We start from the raw sequence: 9,435 nt of genomic DNA on the forward strand, positions 1-9,435 counted from the left end.
CTGTACTCAGTGGTTCCTCCAACACTGAACCCTATTATCTACAGCATGAGGAACAGGGAGATCAAGCACGCTCTCAGGAAGGTGTTGCAATACTCACTATTCCCGCTTCAATAAAGTGCACATCTTCATCGCATGATTCCCAGTGATGGTTCTTCATCTTTTATGCATCTTTGATTGATTGATTATGTGAGATATAGCAACGTGCAAAAAAATATTATTGAACTTATAAATAAAAATATATTTCACTTCTTTCCTACCTAATTTCCATTTTCTCTATCCAAGAGCTCATGTAAACATGTGTAACCAGATTCCCTGAATACGTTATAAGATACCTAAAAAGGTTTCAAAAAAGACATTTGCTTAGCTTTTCTTTCTTCCTACTTTGTCTGGATTTGGGGAGGTACAGCCACAGACAGCAGCAGAACGTGCCCTTTTCAATTCTGCTCCCTTTATACAGCCACAGTGCTCTCAAGACCTCTTATTTCTGCAGGCCTTGTGTGTCTCACAACAGTCCTGTTGTCTCTACAGCAGCACTCCAGGACAGCAGTCAGTAGCCAGCAATATGAACGGCTGTGTCAGAGCTGGTCTCCTTGCTGGCACTGCCATAACAAGAGGGCCCCTTCAGAGCAGGTCCAGAGAACTGGAGGCCTCTTCCAAAGCTGGTGTAAGGAATATACCTCAGGAGCTGCTCCCTGAGAAGACTTCAAGATATTCTGGTGCATTTCACTGACTGGCAGGGATAGTTTCAGAAGTCCCAAGGAGATCTGTAAGGGACTCAAGGCAGTGCTGAGGTTTAGAATCTGTGGTCTAAGGTCAAGATAAAAAGAAAACGATTATAAATATGATAAATGCATATATACATATCTTATATATATAGTATATTTTCACATATATACAATATAGGCAGTTGCTAACATATGTGCATGTACTAATACATATACATATCATACATAGATGATAATAGTTTATATGATTGGGAATACAAGAAAAGCTGTTCAGAGCAGCAGCTGTGGAGCAAGATAAACAGCATGAGAACCAAGGACACCTCTGGAAGGAGAAGAAGAGTCTCACAGCTCTGATTGGATATGTGCCTGCATGGACAGTTGAAAAGTGATTTGTAGAATGCCTTGCTGACATGTAAAGGTGGTTGGGAAAGTTGTAAGGGTGGATGGGAACGTTAGAAAATAACAACTTGTGAAGGATGGGATGTGAGAACTTGTAATAAACGATTTGTATCGTCCACATCTGAGTCCGTGCCTCAAACACTGCATATATGCATATCTGTTTGCAAGTCTAGGACCTGTTGCAGGGGTTTTAACAGCCTCAAGGTTCACTGTAGGAACTGGAGAGGCTGTTTTCCTATTGCAGGAGTTGGAGCAACTGCAGAGCTCATTGCCAGAGCAGGAATCACCACAGGACCTGGGATTAAAGTTTCAGCAGCCACTGTGCTCATTGGAGGGGTTGGAGTGACCACAGGGCTGTACCTCCTGGCACAGTGCACCTCACCTGGGAGGAATTTGTTTCATTTTCTTATAGCAATACTTGGAACAGCTACAGGACCTGTAGCAGGAGTGACTGCAGAGCTCATTATGAGGGGTGGAGTGGCAGAGGGATCTGTCAGCAGATCCAGCTCTCTTCCCATTGATGATGCTGAAGAATGTTAAACACAGCTCAGTAGGTGTGGGCCAGGCCCTGGCACACTCCAGTTATTTGTGCCTGTTTGAGATCTCCAGGGTTTCATCAGACCTGCCCCCAATATTCTACCAGTTTCTCAGGATCCTGCAGTTGCTCGGAGATGAAGTTCCAAAGCCCTGGGGGTGCCCACCACTCCAGGCAGCTGCCCAGACCGTCCCACACCCTCTGCCATGCAGAGCCTTCTCACCTTGGGGCAGATCTCTCACTGATATTCCTGAATAATTGTTTAACCTCAATCATAGATTCATAGAATCACCAAGGTTGGAAAAGGCCTAAAAGATCATCCAGTCCAACCGTTCACCTATTACCAATAGCTCCCACTTAACCATGTCCCTCAACACAATATCCAGTCTCTCCTTGAATACCCCTGGTCTCCCAGAGACGACAGTGTAAAATGTGTAATTCCTAATCATACCAACAATATTACTTCCAAAACCCAAAGATGTCCAAAGAGCTGAATGTGCACAAAACTTCACTTTGCCAATTTTATCGTGGTACAAACCAAGGTCAAACAGCATAGCAAAATAAATACCCTAATCCAGCATCCAGAGTTGACAAATGATGCAGCAGGGAAAACAAGCAGCAAGCAAGGAGCTGTGCAATGCAGCTTCATGAGAAGACTCAGCAAGCTCCACAAATAGGGAAACTATCAGCATCATGGCCAGCAGTTCTCCAGCTCCCACAAAGCCCTGTGTTATCTCGCTCTGGACAGATGTGCTGTTATCTCAACCCTTGGAGCCTCTCATCGGGCACCCAAATGATGGTGGTTGTTGAACCCAACATGTGGCTCAGCAGCACACAGTGCTTTGTGCACTGCCCCATTCCCAGTGGGATGGGGATGAGAACTGGGAAAAAAAGTACAACTTGTGGGTTGTAACAAAGCAGTTTACTAAGAGAGATAAAAGGAGAGGAGTAATAGTAATCACTATATATCCGTTGATATAGAATCGTATGTAACAACTGATGCACAAGCACTTGCTCAGCACCACCAGACTGATGCTCAGCTGGGCCCTGGGCAGTGAAGAGACTGAGATGAACTCCCACCCCTTTCAATACAATTTCTGCTTGCTGTCAGCTGATAGAGAAGTGCCCTGTTGGCCACGTTTCAGTCAGCCTGTCCTCACTCTGTTTCCCGTCCCAGGCTCGCACTCGCTCTCCACTGACCATGGCCTTGGCTGCGTGGTAAACACTGCGTTAGCAGCAACTGAAAACATCGAGACAGTGTTATCAAGTGGTTTTCTCGCTAGGAACCAAAGAACACTGGCAGCCAGTAGGCAGAGGCAGTCTGAAGAAAAAAATTCCATCCCAGCTGTAACTCAGATTCCTGCCTGTCCCCCTCCTCTTGTTCTTCCTGATCAGGAAGCAAGGAACAGAATCTGCTGCTCTTCTTTTTGAAACCTTTCCATCAGTATTCAGGTGGCTCCTCTGCCATCCCCAGGCAGAGCGTCAGGTGGACAGCTTGTTTGTTCCTTGGGATCGACAAAGGCAGCAGCCTTGGTCCGTCAGGTCTTCCTTGCCCATCCATCATGAAGTGTCAGTGAATAGTGAAAAGGGACCCCATAGTAGATGAAAAGAGAACACTTTGCTACAGAAAGGGAAAGGGGGCCTCACTAAGGCAAAGGGTAGTTACAGATAGATAGTTTATGTTAAGGGGGTCAGAGAGAGGGGGAATTGCAGACACTTAGTTTGAGAAAACAAGGGGATGAAGGCCATGAAGAGAAGGGTGGAACAGCCCCAGAACAGTGTGGTGATTTGATGTCCACAGAGCAAGCTGGAACCAGTTTGGGGGGTGCCCCTCCCGAAGGGTCGAAAGTTTACGGTGAGGAAGATGATGAGCCTTCATCCCACGACCACCCCCACAACTCACTATGCATGCGCAAGGGGGGAGGGACTGCATGCTAATGGGGTCTGAGGAATGTAATGAATATGTATCCCAATTCCTGCCAACTACTGATGATGTATTAGTTCAGCCTGTATCTGTTGCACGCTTTCTCCTGACGGTGTGCAAGTGAGGTGGAGCTACCCCCCTTGCACCAGGGTGTGTGTGCATCACTCATTAAACATACCTGCTTTATAACTACTTGGTGGTTATGGGGTTTGATTCCGCAAGTCACCATCTCTAGGGCCATCCTGCTCTATTGCCTGCTCCATTATCGGGGTGATGAGTCCATCAAGGCCTTTATATGGGACCTCATTCATCCCAATGACAACGGGAAGGCCGGCAAGCAACAAGGTAAGTGCGACCCATAAGTGTGACCCCATAGGGGCCAATGGGGACCCCAGACCCATAAGTGGGAACACAGACCCATAAGTGGGACCCATAAGTGAGGATCCAGACCCATAAGTGGGTCCCCAGAATCATAAGTGTGACCCAAAACCCCATAACTATGATTCTAGCCCCATAAGTGTGACCCCATAGGGGCCAATGGGGACCCCAAGCCCCATAAGTGAGGCTCCAGACCCATAAGTGAGGCTCCAGCCCCATAAGTGTGACCCACAAGTGAGGCTCCAGACCTGTAAGTGGGAACACAGACCCATAAGTGGGAACACAGACTCGTAAGCGGGTCCTCAGACCCATAAGTGTGACCCTAAAGACTTCAAGATGTCCCCAGCCCCATAAGTGTGACCCATAAGTGAGGCTCCAGCCCCATAGCTGTGACCCCAAACACTAATGACGTCCCCATAAACCTTAATGGGGTCCCAATAAGTGTGACCACAGCAAAATAAGTGGGTCCCTAAACCCATAAGTGGGTCACCGGACCCATGAGTGGGACCCATAAGTGCATCCCCAGCCCCATAAGTGTGACCCAAAATCCCAGAAGTGTGACCCCTGTCCCATAAGTGGGTCCCCAGCCCCATAAGTGTGACCCATAAGTGGGAACACAGACCCATAAGTGGGTCACCAGACCCATAAGTGTGACCCCAGCCCCATAAGTGTGACCCCATAGGGGCCAATGGGGACCCCAAGCCCCGTAAGTGTGACCCCAGCCCCATAAGTGGGTCCCTAGACCCATAAGTGGGACCCTAAAGAATTCGAGATGTCCCCATCCCCTTAAGTGGTTCCCCAGCTTCATAAGTGTGTCCTCAGCCCAACAACTACATCCCCAGCTCCATAAGTGTGACCCTAGCCCCGTAACTGTAACCCCAGCCCCATAAGTGTGACCCATAACTACATCCCCAGCCCCATAAGTGGGAACACAGCCCCATAACTGCGTCCCCAGCCCAATAAGTGGGTCTCCAGCCCCATAAGTGTGACCTATAACTGCATCCCTAGCCCCATATCTGAGTCCCCAGCCCCATAAGTGTGACCCATAAGTGAGGCTCCAGCCCCATAAGTAGGTCCTCAGACCCATGTGTGACACCAACCCCATAACTGTGCTCCTAAGTGCCTCCCCAGCCCTATAACTGCGTCCCCAGCCCCATAAGTGTGACCCCAAACCCCATAAGTGGGACCCCATAGGGGCCAATGGGGACCCCAGCCCTATAAGTGGGAACACAGACTCATAAGTGTGTCCCCAAACCCCATAACTATAGACTTGGAGATGTCCCCAGCCCCATAAGTGGGTCTCCAGCCCCATAAGTGTGAACACAGACCCATAAGTGGGACCCATAAGTGAGGCTCCAGACCCATAGATTCATCCTCAGACCCATAGATTCAACCTCAGACCCATAAGTGTGACCCATAACTGCATCCCCAGCCCCTTAAGTGTGACCCCAGACCCCATAAGTGTGAACACAGACCCATAAGTGTGACCACAAACCCCATTTATATGGGGCCTCATTCACCCCAATGACAACGGGAAGGCTGGCAAGCAACAAGGTGAGTGCGACCCATAAGTGGGACCCCATAGGGGTCAACGGGGACCCCAGCCCCATAAGTGGGAACACAGACTCATAAGTGTGACCCAAAACCCCATAACTATAGACTTGGAGATGTCCCCAGCCCCATAAGTGGGCCTCCAGACCCATAAGTGTGACCCAAAACCCCATAACTGAGTTCCTATGTGTGACTCCAGACCCATAAGAGAGGCTCCAAACCCATAAGTGTGACCCCATAGGGGCCAATGGGGACCCTAGCCCCATAAGTGGGAATACGGAACCATAAGTGGGAACAAAGCCCCATAAGTGTGACCCCATAGGGGCCAATGGGGACCCCAGCCCCATAACTGCATCCCGAGCCCCATAAGTGGGTCCCGAGCCCCATAAGTGTGACCTATAAGGGAGGCTTCAGACCCATAACTGCATCCCCAGCCCCGTAACTGTAACCCCAACCCCATAACTGAGACACTAAAGACTAGGAGATGTCCCCAGCCTCATAAGTGTGACCCCATAGGGGCCAATGGGGACCCCAGCCCCATAACTGGGAACACAGACCCATAAGTGTGACCCATAAGTGCCTCCCCAGCCCCATAAGTGCGTCCCCAACCCCATCAGTGCATCCCCAGCCCCATAAGTGTGACCCCAAAGACCTGGAGATGTCCCATAACTATAAGCCCCAGCCCCATAAGTGCCTCCCCAGCCCCATAAGTGTGACCCATAAGTGTGACCCCATAGGGACCAATGGGGACCCCAGCCCCATAAGTGCATCCCCAGCCCCATAAGTGCCTCCCCAGCCCCATAAGTGCCTCCCCAGCCCCATAAGTGTGACCCTAAAGACTTCGAGATGTCCCCAGCCCCATAAGTGGTTCCCCAGCTTCATAAGTGTGTCCTCAGCCCAACAACTGCATCCCTAGCCCCATATCTGAGTCCCCAGCCCCATAAGTGTGACCCCAGCCCCATAAGTGTGACCCATAAGTGAGGCTCCAGCCCCATAAGTGGGTCCTCAGACCCATAAGTGGGACCCCAGACCCATAAGTGAGGCTCCAGCCCCATAAGTGTGACCCCAACCCCATAACTGTGTTCCTAAGTGCCTCCCCAGCCCCATAAGTGGGTCCTCAGACCCATAAGTGGGACCCCAGACCCATAACTGCGTCTTCAGCCCCATAAGTGTGGCCCATAACTACATCCCCAGCCCCTTAAGTGTGACCCATATCTGCATTCCCAGCCCCATAAGTGTGACCCATAACTGCATCTCCAGCCCCATAACTGAGTCCCCAGCCCCATAAGTGTGTCCCCAGCCCCATAAGTGAGACCCTCAAACCCTATAAGTATGATTCTAGCCCCATAAGTGTGACCCATAAGTGCATCCCCAGGCCCATAAGTGGGTCCCCAGCCCCATAAGTGTGACCCATAAGTGTAACCCCATAGGGACCAATGAGGACCCCAGCCCCATAAGTGTGACCCCAGCCCCAAAAGTGTGACCCATAAGTGCCTCCCCAGCCCCATAGGCTTATCTCCAGCCCCATACGTGCATCTGCAGCCCCATAACTGCATCCCCAGTCCCATAACTGCCTCTCCAGCCCCATAAGTGGGAACACAGACCCATATCTGAGTCCCCAGCCCCATAACTGCATCCCCAGCCCCATAAGTGTGTCTTCAGCATCTTCAAGGGGAAGAGAGCTGGATCTGCTGACAGTGCTGCAGCCTCTGCAACTCCTGGCACAGACCCTGCAGCAGCTCCAAGGTTTTGCTACACGTTCTGCACTTACTCCACGCTCTGGACAGATCCCGCTGTCACTCCACCCCTCATAATGAGCTCTGCAGTCACTCCTGCTACAGGTCCTGTAGCTGTTCCAAGTATTGTGATAAGAAAATGAAACAAATTCCTCCCAAGGGAGGTGCACTGTGCCAGGAGGTTCAGCCCTGCGGTGGCTCCAACCCCTCCAATGAGCCCAGTGGCTGCTCCAACATAGTCACATGTCCTGTGGTGGTTCCAGCTCTGGCAATGAACTCTGAGGTCGCTTCAACTCCAGCAACAGCCTGAAAGTCAGTACAGCTCCTACAGTGAACCCTGTGGCTGTTAAAACCCCTGCAACTAGTCCTGGACTTGCAAACAGATGCGCATAGGGATTAGTTCATATATGTTTGCAACTGCATATGTTGTATATGTGTGAAAATACACTAAATATATTATATATGTATAAATACATTTGTCATAATTATTATCCTTTTCTTTTTCTCTTTATCTCAACCCATAAACCTTAAACCACAGCACTGCCCCGAGTCGCTTACGGATCTCCTTGGGACTATTCAATCTGATCTGGTCACACACTGAAGAGCACCAGAAGATCTCGAGGTTTTCTCAGGGAGCAGCTCCTGAGGTATATTCCTTACACCAGCTTTGGAAGAGGCCTCCAGTTCTCTGGTCCTGACCTGAATGGGTGTCACGGGTTACTTAGATTTACCTATGCCCGTGACAGGGGAAGCCACCCCGTGCCCCCCCGCCCCCGGGGCCTGGAAAGGAGGGGGAAAAAGGGGAATGGGATAAAAACAGCGGCAATCTAAGGAGGAAAAACTTATTTTACTAAATATGATACCGAAATACAAGATAACACAATATAATATAATTGAGGCTAACAAATCGAACAAACAGAGAGAGAGAGAGAGTCCCCGAAAACCGAGAGGCCTACTGTGAACTCTAGGCGACACGGCTGGAACGCTTCCCACTCTCCGAGAAGTTTGAGAGAAGAAGGAGGGCACTCCAGCCTGGGAACGAGATTATACAGCGTCCTGGTCCTGTGACTTATCACTAATCCTGTTGTTCTCTGGGATATGTAGTCTTCTTCTGTGGACTGCACATTCAATAGAAGTATCCATAATTTACATGATGTTATGATGTGGAATACTGATAGCAAAATTACAAAATTACAAAACCATGACAATGGGCCCTCTTGTTATGGCAGTGCCAGCAAGGAGACCAGCTCTGACAGACCTGTTCATATTGCCGGCTACTGACTGCAGCCCCTGAGTGCTGCTGTAGAGACGACGGGACTGTTGTGAGACACACAAGACCTTCAGGACTGCACAAATGAGAGGACTCAAGAGCACTGTATCAGTGTAAAGAGAGGAGGAATGAAAAGAGCACGTTGAGCTGCTGTCTGTGGCTGTACCTCCCCAAATCCAGACAAAGTTGGATAAGAGAAGAGCTAAGGAAAAGCGTATTTTGAATGCTATTTATTTATCTCTTAACCTATTCGGGGAATCTGGTTCCATGTTTACATGAGCTCTTGGAGTGAGAAAATGGATAGTAGGTGTGAAAGAAGTGAAACAAATTTTTATTTATAAGTTCAATAACATTTTTTTATTTATTTATTTATTTATTTATTTATTTATTTATTTATTTTTTTTTTGCACGTTGCTATATCTCACATAATCAAACAATCAAAGATGCATAAAACATAAAGAACCATCACTGGGAATCCTATGAGGAAGTTGTGCATTTTATGGAAGCTGGAATAGTGCTTATTGCAACACCTTCCTGAGAGCGTGCTTGATCTCCCTGTTCCTCATGCTGTAGATAATAGGGTTCAGTGTTGGAGGAACCACTGCGTACAGAAGTGCCACTGTCAGATCCAGGAGTGGGGAGGAAATGGACGGGGGCTTCAGGTAGGCAAAAAAGCCAGTGCTGAGAAACAGGGAGACCACAGCCAGGTGAGGGAGGCACATGGAGAAGGCTTTGTGCCGTCCCTGCTCAGAGGGCATCCTCAGCACAGCCATGAAGATGTGCACATAGGACACCACTATGAAAACAAAGCAGCCAAAGGCTAAACTGGAACCAAAAAAGAGAAACACAACTTCCCTGAGATTTGATTCTGAGCAGGAGAGCTTGAGGATCTGGGGGATTTCACAGAAAAACTGGTT

General features: G+C 49.1%; 1 protein-coding gene and 1 pseudogene across 3 annotated transcripts in view; one reads left to right on the forward strand and one right to left on the reverse strand.

The window, feature by feature from the left end:
• Positions 1-228, forward strand: part of LOC107324622 (olfactory receptor 14J1-like) — a 148,696-nt gene extending 148,468 nt beyond the window's left edge. For 2 of the 3 annotated variants that reach the window (XM_032449305.1, XM_032449304.1), the window contains exon 3: positions 13-228. In XM_032449305.1, the coding sequence (XP_032305196.1) occupies positions 13-114 (102 nt within the window). In that variant the 3' untranslated portion in view covers positions 115-228. The other variant, XM_015884798.2, reaches the window with a different exon arrangement.
• The window catches only part of LOC107324590, a 226,993-nt pseudogene that overhangs the window by 198,118 nt on the left and 19,440 nt on the right, over positions 1-9,435 (reverse strand).

The sequence above is a fragment of the Coturnix japonica genome, chromosome 26 (genome assembly GCF_001577835.2).
Source record: "Coturnix japonica isolate 7356 chromosome 26, Coturnix japonica 2.1, whole genome shotgun sequence".
Taxonomy (NCBI): Eukaryota; Metazoa; Chordata; class Aves; order Galliformes; family Phasianidae; genus Coturnix; species Coturnix japonica.